The sequence below is a fragment of the Bombus bifarius genome, unplaced genomic scaffold, assembly GCF_011952205.1.
Source record: "Bombus bifarius isolate JDL3187 unplaced genomic scaffold, Bbif_JDL3187 scf7180000007966, whole genome shotgun sequence".
Taxonomy (NCBI): Eukaryota; Metazoa; Arthropoda; class Insecta; order Hymenoptera; family Apidae; genus Bombus; species Bombus bifarius.
The window spans coordinates 5,679,373-5,701,398 of NW_022884352.1; the positions used below are offsets into that span (position 1 = coordinate 5,679,373).

General features: G+C 44.7%; 1 protein-coding gene across 2 annotated transcripts in view; it reads right to left on the reverse strand.

Moving 5' to 3' along the window:
* LOC117205040 overlaps nt 1-22,026 on the reverse strand; it is a 52,468-nt gene that overhangs the window by 3,387 nt on the left and 27,055 nt on the right. For both annotated transcript variants that reach the window (XM_033443097.1, XM_033443088.1), the window contains exons 2-4: nt 2,373-2,528; nt 1,398-1,438; nt 389-487 (exon numbers count right to left, since the gene is read on the reverse strand). In XM_033443097.1, the coding sequence (XP_033298988.1) occupies nt 389-487; nt 1,398-1,438; nt 2,373-2,517 (285 nt within the window). In that variant the 5' untranslated portion in view covers nt 2,518-2,528. The remainder of the gene's footprint in view (nt 1-388; nt 488-1,397; nt 1,439-2,372; nt 2,529-22,026) is intronic.

A 22,026-nucleotide genomic window follows, 5' to 3' on the forward strand; every position in this document is an offset into this window, starting at 1 on the left:
ACCGCGGCCGCGTTTCAATCAACCCGTGAAACGAGAGAACACATCGAAGGAAATCCCAATTTCTAACGCCCAATGAAAAGGAAGGAAAACGTTCGCCCGCTCGTTTTTCCTACTTTCGTCGCGTCTTCGATTTAAATTATTCTTCGATGGTAAATTACATTAATTATGCAAACTTATCCCCGTTGGAATTGTGAAGCAAAAGAGGCAGAGTTTCTCCATCGTAAGAAAGGAAAGGATCGACACGGCCAACACTCGAGTTGCAGTTCTAATACTTCTTGGCAACGACAGAGTTAATCGCGTCGACTCGAAGTCTTCTCGTCTCGAGGAGAAGGTCAAGTGTTAGGGGAAGAAGAAGAAGAAGAAGAAAAAAAGAAGAATTTGTGCTTGCCAAGACGCTATTTCCCAGGCTGTCCAAAATGTGCAGCGATCTGCAAAAGTCTCGGCTACCCGCCGGACACGGTGTATCTATCGCCCATTCGTTGCACATCTGCGAACAGAGGACAAAAAAAGAATACGATAGCTGTGATATTAGCTGGAATCGGAACATATATAACGTCGGATTCGTATATACCGGTCGACGTATTTGCATGGTCATCCGGTCGTTACTCACCAGTCTCGATCAATCGCACGAAAGTTCGAGGTTAGTACCACGGTGGTTCGATATGGGGGTAAAAAAGTATGGAGTTTGTTGGTTCTGTACCGCTCGAAATCGAGGGGATCAGTAGAGCGAGTTAGAGTTCGGAAAATCGTACGGGTGGAACGTAACTGGAGAATTCGTTGCTTTCTGATCGAGTGGCCGCAACGACTGCGTCGCCGTTATAGAAAGATCCGACTACTATGGAATTCGGGATGAAAGAAAAGAAATAGAGAAGGGAAAAAGGACAAGGGGAGAAATAAGACGACGGAGTTCACGGTCGAAGGAATAAATTCTCGGAGCCGGAACTCGCGGTGGCCATCGATCCGACCGGAATCAACGGTTTTCAATAGAGACTTCCGTGGAAGGAACTTCTATTTAGAATTGCTCGGACTTGATCCGCGGTGTTGAACGATCTCGTAGCCATCTTCTTCGGTGTTTCGTGTCTTCTTTTTCTCGTTGCTGGAAGAAATCGACGACCGGGCCCGATATTGGTAATTCCTTCGCGACGTCGGCGATTCAAAGAGCGGTAGATGGCGAATGGAGAGCGAAGAAGGAAAGACGAGTCGTGGATGTACGGACAGAAGAAGTGAGATAGGTAGGTTAGGGAGGCGGGCCAAGAACGGAGGAAGGGAAGTTTGAAAATAAATAAAAGATCGATGGCGGAACGATCTGCTCGGGGCTAAACGAAATTGTGCACTGGACTCGGTACGATACAGGCATTACGGACTCTTAGGAGGACGTTTAATGGACTCGTCGATACCTGGTTATCGCTGACGTTGACGCAAGTGTAGCACGTTAGACCTGCAACAACAGAGGGGGCGATGGAGTGAGTAATAGCGTTGAACAGAGAGACAGCAGACCGGTTGAAGTACGAGACAAAGGGCGGAGAGACGCAACAATTAAACACGCTTAGGCGTTCCTTCGATATAATTCCCGCCCGTCGCAATACACTTAACGTCGTGGAAAATGGATTGTCCCGTCGAATGGAACTTATAACGGTGCGGCGCGCGTTGCGGATCGTGGCAACAAAAGCTCGTTCTCCTCGAAATGCACCCATACACCCGGACGAGCGTACGACGATGTATTGTTTCAGTGGCGGGGTCCAGTGTCGTAATTAATACTTTTCAAACCGTTCAAATTGAAGCCGTTTCCGGACGTTTTGCCGCTCCACCGGAATATCCAAGAGTTTACAGTCGTTCGCTAGAGAGGTTTCCTATTCCGACACGCTAATGGAATACAAACTTTTTCCACCGGAGACCGATGGAGAATAGAAGGAGAGCGTAAAAGGAGTAGCCGAGAAAAACAACCGGAGAAAAAGGAAGCGAAATCTTTCCACTTCTTTTTTCCTTTTTCTCTTTTAAGCTCTGCGAATGTCGGTCCGAGCCGAGAGACTTTAGCTAAAATAGCATTGGCGCTTTAAGAAGCTTGGCAGCGGGCACGGTTGGCGATATTTCAGAACAATATGTTACAAGCCAGGTGTATAGATCGGCGAATGATTTGTGGGGAATTGGTAGGAGGTAGCAGGGAGGAGGTAAAGTGGCTAGAGCGAGATCTGTAAGCGGTAGAAAGCCAGGAAGGAGGATTAGTGGAGCTCGATTGCAGGATTCGAGGGGGAGTGGATAAGCTCGAGTTAGTCGAGCAAATCATAGATCTGTTTGCCCCGTTCTCCGCCCTTTCTCCACGACTTTTCTCCTTTGCTCTTCGCAGCACGTCGCGCATCCACGCCAATACGCACGGTAGATGTCTTCTTCTTCTGTCGTGACTCCCTTCAGCCCGTCCTTCTGCTTCGACTCCTCCTTTCCGTTTCCGTTTCCGGAGAGGACGTTTCTGCCGCAAGTTTCCGCAGCCAGGAGCAGCCCGACCATCACCCACGTGATCATTCCTCACATCTCTGGAATGACAGAAATGGGGCTACGTGTTACGTAATTGACCGCCACGCATCTCTTTCGTGGATCGAAACCGGCTAGAGAATCGAAGTGTACGCGTGAATAACATTCGCGCGTAGATAACGCCACGTGTCGCCAGCCAGTTCGAAATCGTCAATTTTCAATGGGATCGTAATTCGTCGATAGCACGTAGACAGCGTTAAAAAAAAAAAGAGAAAAAAAGGAGCAGGACACCGTGTATCAAAGGATTATCGTGGGCCACAATAAATTACTCTTATCACGCTTCGATACATGACCTATCGCAGCCTCTATCGAATTCGATGATCCTACAAGCTGCTGGATGGCGATTAAAAAATGACCCGTAATTATTGGGATTAAACGCTGAACAAAGAAACAAAAAAATCACACCAAAAAAGAGGGCGGAGGAGGGGAAAAACTACAGGTGGAGATTTGATTGGTCGAAGTTGGAAAATTGACGCGAGACCGAAAGAAAAATTGTTCCCTCCGGACGCGTTGTTCTAACGGAGATATCGGAATTTCAATTTGCCCCGGTTGATCGGAGGATTTATCGTCTTATACGAATGAAAATGGCTTACGAGGACAGGGTAGAAGACTAGAGAAAACGTCTTTCAGCGGAGGAAACCTCGCGCAGTCGACAGATACGCTAGAATTCAAATCCGGATCAGGAATTACAGAGGAAGGGCTTGGAGCGAAGGGGTACGTCTAGTTTAAATCCTCATAGAACGCGAAGACCACAAGGTCCGCACGCTGTTAAGCTACGTTCGACTCTCGTACTTCTCCGATATCTACGGATGTTCCGCTCTTCTTTGATTAACTGTATCGTTTCTTTGACTTTGACGATTAATCACTTGTAACGTTTCGGTTGCGAACGGAGACGGAGAGAGAAAGTTGGGTAACGGGGATTGGATTTTGTGACTTGCGAAAACATAGAAATGCATTCTCAAAGCTCTCTCCTAGTCGAGAATCTCGAGGAGCGAGGAAGAGTGTGATTCGCGAGGAGATATAGTAAGCTAAGATTATTTGAGTCACCCGAGCTTCGACGTCTTAAGATTCGATCTTGATCTTGAAGCAAAGTAGATCGTTTAAAAATTGTTCGCAAACAAATTGAACGAATTACAAGGAAAAGTACTTGGCTTCCTAATCACCTAATTCACCTCGTACTTAGTCCGGGGTATTTTTTGAACTTCGTTAAAATCAGCCGATACGCATTCTGTTCGAATTTACGGAAATTACTGGCTGTAATGGCCACAAGGTGCAGATTGCAACGAATGCTTCGTTATCGGGAGAACGTATCTCGCTTCTAATTATTGTGCGTTGTTTCAAAAATTGCTAGGAATTTTACCAGCATTCTACGATCCGAGATCGGGCGTAATGGTCGATCGAGCGACAAAGAAAATTAGATCACTAACAACCATCAGGCAGCAATTGCAGGCAAGATTGTGAGTTCAGCCGTGGAACAGAATAATCCTATCGATTAAAACGGTGCCGGTTGGTTATGGTCAGTAGGAACTCCCCGACACAACCCACGGCTGTTCCACTTAATCAATGAAATACAGATCGATGAATATACTGTATGAAACGCTGTACCATTCGGTCCCTGTTCTTTGATATGAAACGTCAATCAGTAGTTGATAAGGCTGATCCTTTCAATACGCTTCTGTTAGCAATTGTCAGGTGCACAGCTTCTCTCGGTAGCTAAAGTGGCATTCGGCAGTGGGCGACAAGATTATATCGAGCCGAAATGGATAGTTAGAATTTCCAGGTGAATTCTCCGGTTAGATCACGGACCAAGTAACACGATTATTTCGACCGTATTCCCCGATCCGTTACGTCGACTAAGAATTTCACGACCTCTCGAATATCATCTCAACCCGGTTTATCGTCCTCGATCGGTTGCTCCAATATCGGGCTAACTTTAATCTCTTTTCTATGTGACGAATGGTAATGGCCATTACCATTCAATATGACCTCGTATTTCTTAAATCCTACTCTATTCCGCTTGGATATAGTTTTTAAATCTCGTACGTATCCGCCCCCGTTCCCTGGTGATCTTTAATATAGAGAGGTGGGCAGACGCTGCGCTTTTACCAAGCCACAGGGCAAGAGACATTTAATTGGAAAATCAAATGAGCGGTAGTAGTACATAGACGATACGGAGGAGCGAGTTTAACCGTGTCCAGAGAGCAGGATCAATCCCGTTGGTTTAAATCCTAGTCGAACATGTCGTCCACGAGAATCGGCTGCGGGTAAACAGATCCACTCGACCGTTGGACATGTCAATCGATGGATATCCCAGTTCCAAGCCAGCCATGTGTATAGTTCTTCGGGGTGTAGATCAAGGTTCAATTCTACGGATCGGTTGACCTATCAGTGCCAGCTTCCCAGCCCTATCAATGCTTTCGACGAATCGAGAACATCGGACCCTTTATATCGGTTCGATAGATAAGGTTTCATCCAGCGTCCTCGTTCGACCTTGCAAGGAAAGCGTTCGGTGAATTTGTCGCGATATACCGCAAGAGTAAGAGTAGCAGGATGCGAGACGCTCGTAGACCTTAATCGATGTAATTAAACACGACCAAGGAGCTCGATCGAAACTCGCTAAAAGGGAAGTTGGCTGGCCCAGCGAGACGTAAACTTTTACGACAGTGTTTCGCAGTAAAAGCTGCTGGACCTTGCTCGGAATTATATCGTTCCCTCCATTTTATGGTAGCTTAGATCAGAGAAACACCATGTGCTTAGCAGTTTACCAAGCGTGTCTCGGGCAATAATAGAAATAACATAACGAACTAACGGAATGTCTTGTAATAAATCACGTCGAGATATTTGCTCATCGGAACAACCCGCTTCGTGACTGTCTCGCATTTCCGTTACGAACCCGGTTAAATAAATTCATCTGATCACGCGTGCCCCGGTTTTAGATTTCCCTTGTATTTCACGCTCGTTCGTGAGCGTGATTTATTCGCTGATCGCACGGACGCCCGGGTGAGAACGTAATACGCGAGCGGAGTTTTCCACGGGAAGGGAAAGCTGACTTTGAAAATCTTCTAGATTGAAATGGGATCGTCGGAGAAGAAAGGGGAAAGTTTCGGTCGCGTGGAATTACGATGAAATTTCATTTCGCGTAATCAATAGTGCTTACGGCGTGTTCAACAGAAGATCTTCGGCTTTTTTCATCCGTAATAGGGGAAGTTCTTTGTTCTTGTACTCCTCTCTCCTCTTACCCTTCCACCAACTCGCTTCGAATCGCGTAGATTAAAAGAGCTTTTTATTTTCCTACTTAGGAGCGAACTCGGCCCAAGAATTAGGTTGCTCTCTCTCCGTCGCGCGAGAGGATGGCCCTGGTCGGTGGTAGTCTATAACTAGTTCCATTCTAGAACTCCCATGAGCAAACATTGGCCGTGCAGTTATTACTACCCTGAAGGTCATCGATCAAATCTCAATTTATAGGCTGTCATTCTTGTCAGAGCATGAAATCCGACTCGGTGGAATCGATATCGTTGAAGGTAGCTGAAATTTTGCCGAAATTTCACGTCCAATCGGACGTAAATATTGAAACGTTCCGTAGCAATTACATACGTTTCCTGTACCATTCGCGATAAGTTCGTTTCATGTTGGAAAACAGCGTCTACTTTTGGCCCGATCCTAATATCCATTCGACTTCCATCACGAATTCAATCGTAGCAGTCGTTGGACTCGGCTTCGATCAATCCTTTCTCGTATTTATCTAGCTCCTCGTCGACGCATAGTAAATACAGCCAGTGCGTAGTCAGACAATCTTTACTTGCTTTCCGCCACTCGCTCTTGTACGCTTTCGAGTTTCATGTCCCCGCTGCAAATTTCTCCTTCTATTTATTTCCACGTGTTTTTCATTTCATCTCTATCAAAAGGCAAAGCACGTAAGCAAATTTGCGAAAGCCAGTGAGCGCGTTTCCACACCAGGCACGGCCAGGTTGCTTTTTTAATCCGCAAGCTGGCGTTCAACAGCTGGAAAATCTTCGACAACGAGGAAACCGGTCGTAGAAAAATTGATTTCGTATCAGAGTGCAGGTTCTGCTTCTTTTGTGCATCCTTCGAAACGATAGTAAAGCAACGGCCTAGCAAAGTTGGCGCAAACTCGGGGGCAAATTCGCGCGGGACGCTTCATTGCTTCCCAATGGCCGGAGTAACTCAATTCTAAAATGCTGCTCTCGGCTTGTTCTCGTGTATAGAACATCGTCGGTATATTTGCCAAGCTACACGTTATTTTTATAACCGACCGTGGTGCTCGCGGCCCAGCGGTAGCTTCAAATCGACCGGATGAAATTTCGTTCTTAAAGCGTTACGACACGTTACCAAGGGTTGGGCAGCGTGTGTGCACCGCGCTTCTGATTATTTCCGTGATACATCTAGAAATATTTACAATGCCGCCACGTTGCTAGAAAGTCGAGTTCACCGCGATATTTGCCAGAGGGGGAAGATAAATCGGATCGTCTTATTTCCAATTTCAAGCAGCAGTTCCGCCCTATAAAGATATACATTTGTCTCTGGATTTATCGTTGTTATGGGAAAGAAAGGAGACCGATGTGTTTCGTTTCAAATCCCAGATCGAAGCAATTACAAGTTTCAGAGATACATAAGCGATCGTTGAAACTGTTTTCTGCTAAAGCATCCTGATTCGCGCCTGGAACACGTAGTTGGATAATTATTCAAACGAAAAACGGGAAATTATCGTTTCCTGATATATGTATGTATAACGCGAAGTTTTAGTTTGTCTTCCGGCAACTGGCAGATAAAATATTCCCGGTCTGGTCCGCGTAAGTTTTCTCGGTCAAACTGGCGCGAGTTTACTTAATTACCGTTTAATTATACGTCATCAAAGTTTCATGCCCACATCCGTGCGCAATTAAGGAAAATATTTTTTTTCATTCCCTTTATCCGTCGCGGATAATTCGTCCAATTAATTACGGCATGGTGCACGTTTTAATCGCCACGCCGATAATTATTTTCATGGCAAAACATCGAATCTATTAGTGTATCGATCGCGCCTTTAATTCGACCGAGTTTCTTGATCGTCAGCGATGGTCGTTAAGATAACAGCGAATTTATCTCCGGCAGAAAACTTTCATTTCCTCCGTGGACGTTCGTGAATTCTCGCCCAGGACGGTCAGAACCAGAGACCTGGTTCACGCGGCACGATTTAATAAATAACGATATCGACACCTTCTTCTTCGAGCTCTTCGTTTCGATGGCCGGGCAACTTCTCACGAGTTCAAGTTTTACGCACGTGACGAATATACACCGTGACTTTAAGTAAGAAACTTTTCGAGATTGCCTTCTGTTCGATTCGTCTCTCGATGTGTACGTCGCTTTGCCGTTTAGATGTTCGTGAAACGGCAACTAGGAGAGCATCGAGGAGTGCTTTCAGGCGGTCTCTTGAGTTCCACGCCTCGTGCACGCCGCTTAATTTCGTATGCCTCTAAATTCGAGTAGAACTTGCTCGTGATCTCAAAGTAAAATTACTGGCTAACACTGGAAATTTGACACGATGATTTAGAGATAGATTGGAACGCTATACAGGGTGTTGCAGTAATCGTGATACAATCAGCAAGGATTACGTGAACAAATATCTCGAAAATATACGATACATTTTTCCATATGACTTTATTTTTCTATATTTACGAGAAAATATTTGCATTGAACTGGAGGGAACAACCGAAGGAGATTATTCTGCGTGTGCAAATAAGTCGACAACGTAGAACGAAAGTTTTTCATGGAACGCTTTGTTGTGGATGAAATTACATTAAAAAATTAACGAAGTACGCGTGGGCGAGGCTAATTTTTAACTAACGTATCCAAATTCCATAATTATTATTTCTTTTTTTTGACGAAGCTTCAAACCAAAAACTTTTATTCTACATTTTAGCATATTTTAACATTCAACGTATTTTGGTACGTAGAATAACCTCCAGTTAATTATTTGCCCGTACCCGGCCAGTAATTATTTCAGCTCGCATACGCGTATTAAAAAAATGTTCGAACTCGATTTTGTCGAGAACGAAATGCCGTATGAAAAGATTGTATTCCACATTTTCAATCTACTTCTCTGTGTAGAGTCATCCTCTTGCCGATTGTATCGCTATTATTGGATCGCCTTACGTAGAGGAAAATCGTCTTTCGATAAGGAGGAAGACTTCTTCAAGCTTTTTAATCGAGTTTTTACCGTGAGTCTCGTGATCAGTAAGCACCATGGACTTTATCACGCTGGTGCAACCAGCTTTTCATTAGCGTCTCGAATTTTATGCACATTAAAGTAGCGCGCGTGCCGCTTAATCGCTCGGCAAAAAATGGCATGGCGAACGGAGAGAATTTCTGCCGTATAGTATAATGTAAATTTCGTGGCTTGCTCGGCCGGCGAAGCTAGTAAAATCCTCGGCTAGCAGGACACTAAAACCGCGTTACGCCAGGGACGGTGCTATCCTGGTTGCGTTTCCGGCTTTCCAGCGAAATGGAAAGTTCAACGGAGATTCTTGTGCTCGAGTGTCGTTCGCTTTGGCTTTATGTTGGCGGTAAAAGGTGAAAAAGCTAAACTAGAGAAGAATACTTCTTTTTTCGCTTAAGAAGATACGCTTGGAATATTCTTTATCCGGTTACTTTTCTTCCTTTACGTTTTAACAGACGCCGAGGCTCGTTTGCATCATTCGCTTATGGAAAAGTTCATTTTCTTTAACGAACGCCTTCGCGGCAAATGATAAAGCATTTAAAGGGCAAAGAAAACGGCTCGACGAGCGAATACCAAACTTACGTAGTTCTCTGGCGGATAGAGTATTCCGCTATAAATATACGATGCATTCGTAGATATGGAATCCGAATAGATGTAGCGAGGTCCCATATGGCATGGGGCGTACGTGGATATGTTTTCGTAAATATGCTACTCCTCTAGATTTTCCCCTCTGTATCTCCATACGTATAAAACCCTAGTAAATAAGCTACTTTTATGGACATGAAAAGTCGAACGGTTAGAGGCCAATCCTGTATGGATGTTACAATACGTATGGGGTTTTTTCATCGTCGTCGACGCGTCCACGGATGTATATTTCCCTATAATCTCATCTTGTCTCGAATCGGGTTAATTTCTCACGTGCGATTCGCTCGACGTGAACGAAGGAGAATAGGGAAATTCGTGCGACGAATTATAAAAAAGTTAGCTACGCTGTCAGTTTTCAGCTCCCATCGTGACTTTAATTCAACTACATTTCGAGGAACATAGGCCGATAGAAAGAGAGAGAGAGAGAGAGAGAGAAACATATTTGCATGACAGAAAATGTTTTCTCTCTTCTTTTCACGGAAAATGTATTTGCTGCAGCTATATTGCTGGTCAGAGCGGGCAGTAAAAAAGGAAATGGCGAAACGAGCGTGGCATTCTTTTTTCCAAAAACCGCTGCCGTTTTCGCATTTACATTTTCCTGGTTGGTGCGTCGAAGGGAAAAAAATTAATTGGTTGACCGAAACTAATCGCGGGACGCATTAAAACGCGGCGAAGGTTGCGAACGAACGATCGCCGAGAGATTACTGCGCCGGTGGAAATCTACGATGGAAAATGCGAAGGAGCGAAATTTCATCGCTCGACTCCGGACAACGCCGAGAAAGTATGTCGGCGACCTTTCATCTGCGTGTTCTGTTCTCACGGGTTGTAGTTTAATTTGTCGAGGAACAAGCGACCAACCCACGGTTTCCTTTCTTAATTAACTCATCTCCTGGGGGAACGGTGAACTTAATGGTCCTCCACGATTTGCCTTCGGCGCATCGAAAATTAATTTGTCTCGACCGCCATGGCCAAGCTCGCGTTTCCTATTCGTTCGATCCTCGTGCAAGTTTAAAAACAATGTTTCCACCAGTGGGCTCGTGGCTATCGGCCGGGGTAATTGGCGCGAGCCAAGACCAATTTGCCATTTAATCCCTCGATGAGAATAAACGGCCAACCGCGTAAATGAATTCACCACCTCTTTCTCCTCTGCTCCCTTTCACCTTCCTCGCTCATCTTTTATTTTTTTGTTGTTCCCATTTCGGTCGTGTAATGCGGTAATTAGTTGAATTTTGCACGTGCTACGAGAGCCCGATAAAAATTCATCGACGCGAGAGAACGCGTCGGTCGTTGTTGCTTAATTGAAAAGCATCGGCCAGCGGCGACGTCGTCCATTTTTCCTCTTGTAAACTTTCATTTAACGTTCCCTTCGACGTCCCATCGTTACGCAACGCTACCTATTTTGCATAAATTCATTCTCCTGGCCTGTACCCGTGAAGAATGGATGAAAACGCGAGGGGAAAGCGGCACGAATATAAGCGGAACGATAGATTCCAGAGATTCGATAATCCGTGATATCGTGATTCTCTCTCGCGCGTAATCGCCATAATCTTTTGTAAACTAACGTTGGAACTACCCATATCATAAACATGCTAATGTAGTTAGGCGAACACCATGGAGCTATAGGATACAGTAATAGATGTTCGATTTCTCTCGTGGATGGCGCAGGTTATAAAACATTGAATTTTGGCCAGAAGCCGAATCGAGGATATTAATATTAAAGGTGGTGCGGGACGAATTGAAAATATATCGGCGCGAGGGTATCGCGCTACCGGGGCGACCAATCACGCGCAGGGAAAAAGTATTTTAAATGAAATTTACGGTAGTGGACGCGAATTTACGGTGCACGGTGGTCGATGTCTAGCGTACGGCTTGAATATGACCTGCCCGAATGAAAGCATCGGTAAATGGTGGATGTTCCCATAAAATATACCGAGGGATGGTATCGCACGCTCGCTAGGCTATGTTCGGCTAAGTAACCGGTATTAATCATTCGTATTATATCACGGGAACGTTAGTATAACAGCCTATATAACGTATCAAGTTAATACGCTCGAGGGTTTCGTCTTTTGCGTGTACTCGTCCGGAATACGAAATTAACGTTCACTTGAATTATTATAAACTGCAATGTACCGCTTGTGCGCAGTTTGCACGGCCTGCTACGAAACACCCGCGTTGAATACAACATTCAGACGGACAGAGGGATCCCCCGTAGACGTAGCCAACAGATACATCCAGCACTTCATTTTGATTTACTATTCAACCGGGTCCGGCGTCGAGTTCCGACACACGGCAGACGTAGTACTTTGTCGAATACAGACTGCGCAAATTTCCATAAGTGATCTTTCCCCGTGAATGTGGCGTTAACGTGTCACAAAATCCGCGGGAAACAGAGTTTACCCTGCGAAACCGTGATTTCCATTGGATCAGGCGTTTAGGCAAACGGGACATGTTCCTGTAAACGAATATACAAGCTGGAATATACGTCGGAAAATACGTGAGGTACATCTATAGGATGGATTGTAGATGTCAAAGCGACGAAAGAAGTATTCACGTACGACAACGTTGCTTAAAGCTTATTTCCCAAGTTAGAAACGATTCTGGCTTGGAAACGTGTTAGTACAATCAATGAATCAGCTGACGAACCTTTCTTTATCTAACATATGCTTCGTGTATCTCGCTCTAACATTCACGAACCGCCGAAGCGATACGCGATACGGATAGGATTTCGGCAGGATTCTAATTATATTAGAGCGAGAAACACGAAACGTGAATGAATTAAAGAGGAAGGTTCGTCAGCTGATTCATTCATACCGGTATATTCCCATGTTGGAATGTCATTGTTTTTAACTTAAAGTATCAAACAATATCTTCACGCGTGTACTTTTCGCGTAATTTTGACGTCTAAAATCCACTCTGCGAACGTATATATTTCGCGAAGCCCTGTTGAGCAGTCCACGCTATAAACCAGAACATTCATGCTATTATAGACTCGACACGAGTCGAACAAATTACTTTACCATAAACCGTTTGTCACGAAAAATGTTGGAACGTAGTCTTTGTTGCCAGTGACACCTTGGAATTCTCGACAAATTGGCTGGTGAGGAAGCGAAAAAGCCTTGATCCAGCAAGAATTACGAATTTAGAGCGAGGGCACGTCGAGCGGCGCGTTACTTCAATACGGGTACGCGCGAAAGCATCGGCGAAATGGGGAATAGCCCATAAAATATGAGACGGTTGGCAAGCTCGGGAGATCTACCGGTGCTTTTCACGGCGGCGGTGTCGACGTCGGCGCGGCGTCGGTGCTGGCGTTTTCACGGCTGAAAATCACTCGTGAATTCCACTGTAGTCGGCTCGTTCTTTCTCCTCTCTACCCCGCCTCTTTTTCTCGCGCGCTCTCCACAGGCCGACATCGTGAAAGAGAAAGGCTTTTTCGCTGTAGCATTTCCGCGAACGACGCCCGCGACGAGGACGTAGACGGTGTTTCTCTGGTCCCTCTGTTCTTCTCTCTTCGCGCTGCTTGCTACGCCTCGGCCAGGGGGGAAAAGCCATCATCCAATTTTTCATCGTGCCGCATCCGTTTCACCGGGGTATCACTTCCCTGACTCGCTCGAACGTCATTAGGGCTCCGCCGCTTGTGGAAAGATATCGTTTCCACTTTTCCCAGAGACACAGTTCCCCAGCGAAACACGTTGCTCCCTTTTTACTCGCGACAAGCTTTTTTTCACCGTCACTACGCCTGTTACACGTTCCTACAGATGCTCGCAGAAATATTGAGCAAAAAATGATATTTATGTAACGCGAAATATTTGGCAAATATTAACACTTATCATAGAAAACGTCTTGTATATTGAGGATGTCGTATGAAACATTTTGAAATTTCATCTATGAGTGTATTGGTATTTGAAACGAATCCGAGAGTGCACGTATAAGTTACACGACTTTTATACGAGATATAATTAAATATACAATTAATGCTGAAGGCGATCTCATTAAATATTAATAGCCTGTTCAAATACTTTGGTGATCTCCGCCAAGTATATACCTGCTCCAAATATCTTACGGGTTCTATGTAACTTTTGAGATTAGTTTCGAACTTTGCCATTATGATCGCGATAGCTGAATCTCGTTACAGTGTTCATTTTCAAAATGTTTTATATAACATGCGGGATATATATATATATATATATACATAAAAATAGAGTACAAAGTATGTTCATAAAAGACCCGTATAAGTATTCGACCGCTTTCGCGAACAATCGTATAATACGTTGGGACGTTTTAAACGACGTACAATCTTTTAGGAATTTCTGGCCAAATATCGATTTAAGTTAGATTCACGAGTTTGCAGATTGAGAGAGCTCGTTGCCAGAACGTTTCCTCGATTCGTTTCCGTGAACGAATAGTTCGCGGCGCGACGTTGGAACAACTTCCGTTGCCAGGCAAAAATGTCCACAAATTATTATTCTCATCGAAGGAATCGCGCAGAGAATCGAGTAATTTAGCCAACTATATAATATATATATATATATGTATATATCTAGAAGAGGTGCGGAGAATATCCATCCCTTGCAAACTTTTCCATTTGTTCCTTTTCTCAATTCTCTTCCATTCTTTCGTTTTAACGAAGACATTCTTCCATACTTGACGCGTTCCATCGATCGATGCCATTCCCCCTGTTTATTCCACTTTTAACGATGTCGCTAATCGACCGATCCCGAGACTCTCGTTCACGATAAAGTGCACCCGATAATATCATCGCTTGCGCTATCAACCATTTTCGACTGTCGATCGATCGGAGGCGCCCACGGTGGCAGCCACAATTAAAACTTTCGAAGCTCCTAGGATGGGATATCATTTATGGGGCTAATTACCGGGGCTGAATAAATGGGAGGCGATGAATGAGAAATGAGATCTCGCGTTTGGTGTTCGCTTCGACTTCTTCGAGTTCGGTGGGAGGCTCTTTCATCGACTTCTCTCTCCTTGGACTACTTCCAGTATTACTTTTCCGGTTGTTCGGAGCTGAAAGGCATTACACGATTTCCCTTCTATGCATTTTTTTCTTTGCCTAGCACCCTTAGGATCGCCGAAAGGGAGTCTGTCGCAGGTGTCGGAGGTAAGTCGAGGCCGATTCTGGCGCAACAACCTCCGTTTCTTTTCTTTCTTCGTACTGCAACGAGTTTCAGCTCGTTCGATATTCTTCGTCGTCCCTGTTAATTATACACTTAGAAACTTTGCTTTTATCCCGCGGTCTACTTATTCATAAACTTCCGTGAACTGTGACGGGCAGAGAGGGTGGTCTCGAACCACTCACGAATCGACTCTCTTCTATCCTCCCTAGACCCTCTTCACGGATATTGCACGTATGTAGCTCAAGGACAGAACTTCTTCCTTCGAGGCTCGGTGGAATATAAGATACCGCTTATCCTCGTGAAAAATATAGTCTCGCTGGTGAAAGGAAAAGATCCAGCAAGAACACATAAACCGATTTCCTCGATCGAAAATTAAACCATCCTGTATCTCGTGACCAGACAACGTTCCTGTTTCCCCAGGAAATTAACTGAGCTTGATTCGAACGTTTCTCGTAGCTCGGTAAATCATCAGTTCGTTAACTTTCGTCGTCGTCTATTTTCTCTCCACTTCTTCTCTGATAACAGTTACCTACATCGATCGGGTAAATGCGGCGCGAAAACGTTAAAACAAAGCGGAAACGCTTTATTCCACGGTAATAACGTTTGACGCGTGAACGCGTAAAGGATTAAAAGCGATCATGAATCTCAGCGAACTTTCTACGCGGTGTTCTACGACGGATGATTTTACATAAAATTCATGAAAGGCGTTCTGTCCAATCTATCCGCGCTAAGTTCGTAACGAGCTACCGTTCGCTCTCGTCACGAAGTTTCGCAATAACCTCCATCTGTACTTTCTAGTTACGATTTCGAAAGCGGGGTATACGTGCAACAATAAAAACCAAACGCTGGACTGGAAATCCTGTTCGCGAACCGCGGTATAACTCAACGGCGAAACCGAGGGAGATATTAAACGTTGCTAAGGACAGCCATATACACCGGTTGTCTCGTAAATATTTCAATCGTGACGCGATCCTCGACGAATCCACGGGGCAACACATCGGTTTATGCAAAACAGCTCCCGCGACAAAATAGGGCGGTCCTGGCTGAGCATCTGTCTCGTGTCAAAGTTCTTTCCCTCGACCGGCGGTGGTTGGACCAGACGAGCTACGCGCCATCCATTCTCGTTGTCTGGCCATGCACGTAATTTTCTCCTTTTCGGCCGCCACCGTATACGCCCGTCAAGCTCCGTGGTACATTCGCGGTATTTTAAACGAGTTGCTCCGTAAGATCGAGTTCAGTTCAAAATACTATTTAATTCTCCGAACAGCGAGTAAAGGAGAATTGCCTGAATTTGTCGTATATTTCGTGTAACACGATCGTGTATCGCTTTTTAAAGGAATTATTTAGTTGCAAGTGTTTGGCTTGTTTATGGGCGAGAACGGTATAGCGAGGTCGTAAAATTGGCCGCGAGTTAAGCTTTACATTTCGCGAACTGCAGTAACTTGAGAAGATTTTAGGAGACACGAGGATCTAGGCCCTTATTCAAGGCTTCTTCCTTTGCGATGTTCCTAAAATTTGCTCCTTCGTATACGAGGGCAAATTTTAATAATTTATATCTCGCGATATGGCAATGTAGGTTATCGTGTGGGGCTGCATGATGTTAAATCAGGACTACTTTTACGATAAGCGACGATTATTTTCGAGAATCGCAATATTAAAAAAAAAAAAAAAAGTAAATCTTCTTGCGAAGGGGACAGATTTTAATACACGACTCTTGTATTTTTGATATCCTGGAAATTGGAATTTTACGACACATGGATGATGGAAATTGATTTGGAAAAATTGAAATGGCTGCGTGCATATGCCGCTGGATGCGACTAGATCAGTCGACGTCATCACTTAACGTTCTACTTTACGACCTCGCTGTATATCATCTCCGTCAACTATACGATGCTTTCGCTTCGTAAAAACGTACATCGAATCGGATGTGCTTTCGTTTCGGTAAATTTCCCGCCGACGAGACGGAAATCGAACGACTGCATAACGATTGGTTCGAGTTTCGAGCCAAGAGAACGAGAAAGGAAAACGAATCGTTGGGGCAAGGGATTCTCGTGGCGAATTTTTTAGATGTCTAACGACCGTCGAAAGTATTCGTTATTTCTTAAGTTGTCTCGATTACTCTGTCGATCCTTGTTGTGGGGACGGTACAGATTTGCGCGCAGACGTGCAAAAAGTGGACGAAGAGCAACGATAACCGAGTCGTGGTGAGTGGAGGGAAAGAAAAAAGGGGGCGGAGAAAGAGCGCGAAAAGCTACGAACAGGAGAAAGTTTCGAGCTCTCGAGCGGTTAACGACCGTCGAAAGCACCGATGTCGGTTCCTCTTTCCTCGTAGCATTAACCAGTGTTGCCTGCCATTGAAACCATGAAACGAGTCCCCATCTGTACGACCGGCCGTCTGACTACGTCGCTACTCTTTCCCCTTTACTTTCCCATTGTCGTTGTGCTCATGGCTCGGCGGGACGTGCTGCGATTCGCAACGTAGTAAAACAAGGAAGAAGCAAAAGGGAGAAGAGAGAGAGAGAGAGAGAGAGATAAAGGCAAAGAGACGAGAAAAAACTGGAAAACAGTATCGAGCGTGGACCGGTTGTTTCCAAATCGACGCATAAAGAGAAGAGAATGGTTGATCAGACCAACGGATGAACGGGGATGAATGAACAAAGGAGCGCAGGAGCAAGAGGAGGAAAGGCAGAAAACTGGAATTGTTTTGTCGTCGCGATCGAGTGAAACGGAAGATCCAAAAAAAGAAGGAAGGAAGGAAGGAAAAAAATAAACGACGAAAGAAGCAGGATAAAAATGCGAAGTAGGATGAGAAGGGAAAGTTTTCAGCGCGAAACTCTCGACCGACTAACGACCATCGAAAGCGCCTGCCTTTGGCTAGCTCTCGGAGTGCATCGATCCTGGCTTTCCTTACTGCTTCGGAATAAATACTGGAAGAATACCCACTTGAAGGCGGCTGGCTAAAATTATTCTCGTCGTTCCATTATCATTAAGTACGCTCGTAGAGTACCTGCTTGGCGTGTGTGTTTGCGTGTATTCCGTAGACTGACAGGAAAGCTGGGTGGCGATGAAACGAAGAAAAACGACGGAAGCGTGTTGGGAGAATGCGGAAATCATGGGGATACCGATGATAATAATTCATGGAGCTAATCGGTTCGCCTGCCTTCGGCTAATCTACACCGAAATTCCGAGATACTGCACTGTTTTCCAATCTCGCCAAATCTTCTCGTGCAATCTTCTTGGGAAAATGTACGCGGTTGAACGTTGAAGATTTTCCACTGATTTCGCTTCGTGTTCCCTCACCGGAACACCGATAGGATTATTTTTTATCGAGTATCGGATACATCGGCTTGAAAATGCAATTTCCACGCTCCGATCGGATAATACCAGCGATTCGTGTTCACCGAACCTAGAACAAAACTTCCTCGCAAGAGCTATCAACAGGTTCATTAAAAATTACGTGATTCTTGAAAACGTAGCTACGTTCGTACCGGCGTATTCGAAGCAATGGAAAGTAGCGGCGAATTGCCGACGTTGGGCTTCCAAAAACCGACGCCGGTTAGAAAGTCACGCGTGAAAATAACGCGTCAGATAAAACACGCTGCTCTCTTTTCCCCTCTCCCCCGTTTTTCCTTCAGTGCGCTGTTCTCTCTTTCTTCTTTTTTTTTTTATTTTCTCCCCTTTTTTTTCGTTTTATCGCTCGACGATCGTAACTTCGCAGCCAGATAACATCCTCGGCCAAAATTAACCGGGACGCAAGAGTTTGGAATCGTTTCTAAGGTAAACAAGCTTATCGGGTCGATTTATGCCTCGCGTAATTTCGTAAAACAAGCTGGGCCCGGTGTTATTTCCGCTTTAATGCCATGATAAATTGAAGCGTCTTTTCGGAAAATGGTAGTGCCAGATTATTTAATGTTTTCCGGCTAGATCGGTGAACATTAGTTAGGAATAATTCAGGCAACCTGGAAAATTTCCGACATCGATTAAACCGCGAGCCCATGAGTGAAACGAGGTCCTCGGCTTCCCGGACAAGTTTCGTCGCTTTCCTCTTGGGAAGTTGGTCTCTGAACAACAAGTTTCTTGGCGAGGTGATGACTGATGCGTGTATAGCCAAAGGTGGAATCTAAATCCTGGTAAACTAAGAGATAAGGGGAAGCGTAAGCGTCTTTGATATTCCCCGGCAAGCAACGGTTCATGCAATTTTCACGAGGGGCATGTAAGACGACGGATGAGATAGTACGCGATAGCGGTTAATATGTTTTTTTAAATTCCTTCCGCGGAGTACGTAAAGCATCGAGCGCGGGAGGTGGTTAAGTGTGCGTGCGGTTTTCCAAGCGGAACTATAAATTCGCGCGTGAAAGAGGGAGAGCGGAAGAAAAGAGTGGAAGAGAGGGTGAAAAAGCGACAAGAAAGGAAAATGAGGACAAAAAAGACGAGAGAAAGAAAGAAAGAAAGAAACGAGAGCGACAGAAAGGGAAGGGAAGAAAGTGGAAGTACAGGGGTTGGCTGGAAAGAAAGCTCGAGGCGGCGTTTTTATCTTCGGCATACGAATAATATATTTAGGCTCCGGAAATGAAGTAGCTTTATTGAAGTATAGCTATATTTTACGCCTGCCGCTTGGTTACGACCGTGTGCGTATCAGCCTTGCAACGCAAAGCACGTTTAATTTCCTGTGTACGATTAATCAAAATTTCCAACAAAAACCAGCTCGGCTTTTCTCTTTCCATAGCCGAGGGTTTAATTATCAGAGGCACTCATTTTCCTCATCGTCGCACCTCGCTGCAACAAAATAAGAGCACCTCGCCTCCCTTCGTCTCTTGCTCTTGAATCTCTTTCCTTCTTGCTTCCTCGCCCTTTTTCTCCTTTGCTGCTTCTCCTCGCACCGCAATGCAGATATGACCGAATCGTGGCAGAAAGATTCTCGCGGTGGACCCTTTAACACTCTCTATTCTTTCGTGCCGTGGAACCGGCGTCTGTGTGTCTCTTCGTTCTCCAGTCTCTTTCTTCCCGGTGCTCCACGAGTTCGCCCTTCGCCCGTTCCCGCACATTATTCGCGCTCGTAAGTCGTAGACAAAAGGCAAAGACGCGGTCTGGATGAGCGGAGGGACGACAGGAGAAAACGTTCCCTCTCTGCCATTCTCTCTCATTCCTCCCTTGGTGACGGTGCCACCACCATAGAATAGTAATGTCGTGCCCGAATCCGTTGACCGAGAGTAAAGCCAGCTCGACCCCTCTCGTAGCTGAATCTCGCGGATTTTCTGAGTGGTACGCGATCAAAAACGATCTCCTCGTTCGCAGTTAATTTCAGAGATCTCTGATATTCTCCGGGTTGGATCTCTCTGAAGCAAAAGAGGTCAGGATCTTTATAAGGGTCGGAGGATCGACCCTGCAAGAGAGTTTTCGAAAGGAAATTCATGGATGAAATTCTATTTTCATGAAATTATGTTATATCGCGTGGACGTAATAACGTGCCGACAATATCGGATCAGTGTGAAAATTACCACGGTTTTTAAACGTATCTCTTTAAAAGCGTGCTATTTCTCGGATATTTGATGTTTGTATTGCCGTTAAATGAAATTGGCTGACAGTAACGAGACCTTGATGAATTCGCGCGATCTTTAACCGACCCTGACCGCCAATTAGAGCATCTCGATGAGCTTTCGTAAATTTTAAATAACCTCGAGGTCTAATGGAACGACATTGATAAATTGATAAACCTTGTGCGATCTGCAAATAACCATGATTGATAATAACAGGTCCTTGATAATATATCATAATCTTGAACTGACATTAAGTGGATTCCTTGACTGACCACGATGCATTTCCATTTAATCCTCGTTTCACTTACGAGACAGACGAAATATTTGGAAAATTGAAATTACGTCTTTTTCTCTAACGCACGAGGAATATTGTGCACGGTGATGTGTGAAAATATCCGTGGAGATACTACAAGTATTTTCTTTCAAAGGAATTTTAATTAATTTTTGGTGTAAAGGCATGCCGCGAGAGAGAAGAACTTTAGCAAAATATGTTGTCTATTATTGCATACGCATTTAGTGAAAATTGCATAATTAACGCGTATAACGCGGATAAAAAAAGATATCTGGTCGACAATTTTCGTTCGTTTTCTAACGATCCGAAACAGTGAAACGTTTTACAGAAATTTGACAAATATACGAATGCTCTGTAATATCGAAACGCCGAAACAATTTACGAAGGAATATTGCAAAGAATGATGAATAATCGACATTCGGTATATTCAAAATGACATTTAACGATGCATCGATACATTTCCCTGGCCGTGTTTAAAAGGAGTAACGAAATGCGTGTATGTATCAAATCGTCATTTGACGTTCCTTTAACGTCGCTTTAATATTTAGTTTCCCATTACGCGTTACGCGAATTGTTAGCTCTCACGTCGTCGTCGATATTTTAGTTAACCACCTACCTCCATAATCGGACGTCGATCGAGAGTATTTAAAATGAATTCACCGCGACTATAGCGTGGCCGTTTTCGCGTTTCTATTTTCGCGCGGTAAACACAGCGGCGCATCTTGCCTCGTGCAACCGCAAAAAACGGAAGCAATCTTGATCTCGACTGGTATGAAATAGCGAGGAACACATCCCATGTTCTCAAAACTCTACTGATATTTCCCAGCAATTTCCTCTCGTTCTGTCTTCCTCGGATAAAGTATTTAAGGAGGAGAATAAAATTTACACAAGAGGCAGCGCGTCGTTTTTCACAAAAATCGAAAACTTCGCTCTCCCGTGGTCTTCTCTAATACTCCCCTGCAATTTCCTCTCATTTCGTGTCCCCTCAAAGTGAAGCACTTAAAGAGGAACAAAGAATATGAAGTCGGCCCAGCTAGAGAGGAGCGTGTCGCTCTCAACGAAATCAAAAATAGTTCAGCTTCCATATTTTTCAGATATTTCCCAGCAATTTTCGCTTCAGGGTCTCTACGATGCCTTTAGACAATGATAGACAACGATAGCCGAATAAAATCGGTACGACGTACGAAAGAATTTCGTGTTAGAAAGTCGAAAATTTTCTTTTTATTCTGATATTACCCTGTGATATGGTGGAAAATCAGCGAAGCACTTAAAGGGAGATCGAGCGTAACTTAATTAATAGGGACTTGTCCGCTCTTTTTTCTTCCTTTGTGGCCTCGCGTGGCAACTTACAAAGGATGAAGGAACGCGTTGGCGGTACCGACCAGCCCCGAAGCTAACTGTTTCGCAAGGGATCGCTTTTAAGCTGGCGCAGCCTGGAAAATACTATTGTACGCACACCAGGGACGATATTTTAGGCGGGAAGCCCCTTTCTCCTCGTTTAACAGGACAACCAGCTCTGGATGGTACGAAGGAACATGAACATTCTCCCTTTGACAGTGAACACGGTGTGGTCGCGTGAAAAACAAATTTAATCGCACCGCGTCAAAGCGGCGACCTTTCATCAAAGTTCTTCCACTCTTTTTCTCTTTTTTATTCCCTTTTCCTCGGATATTCACGAAA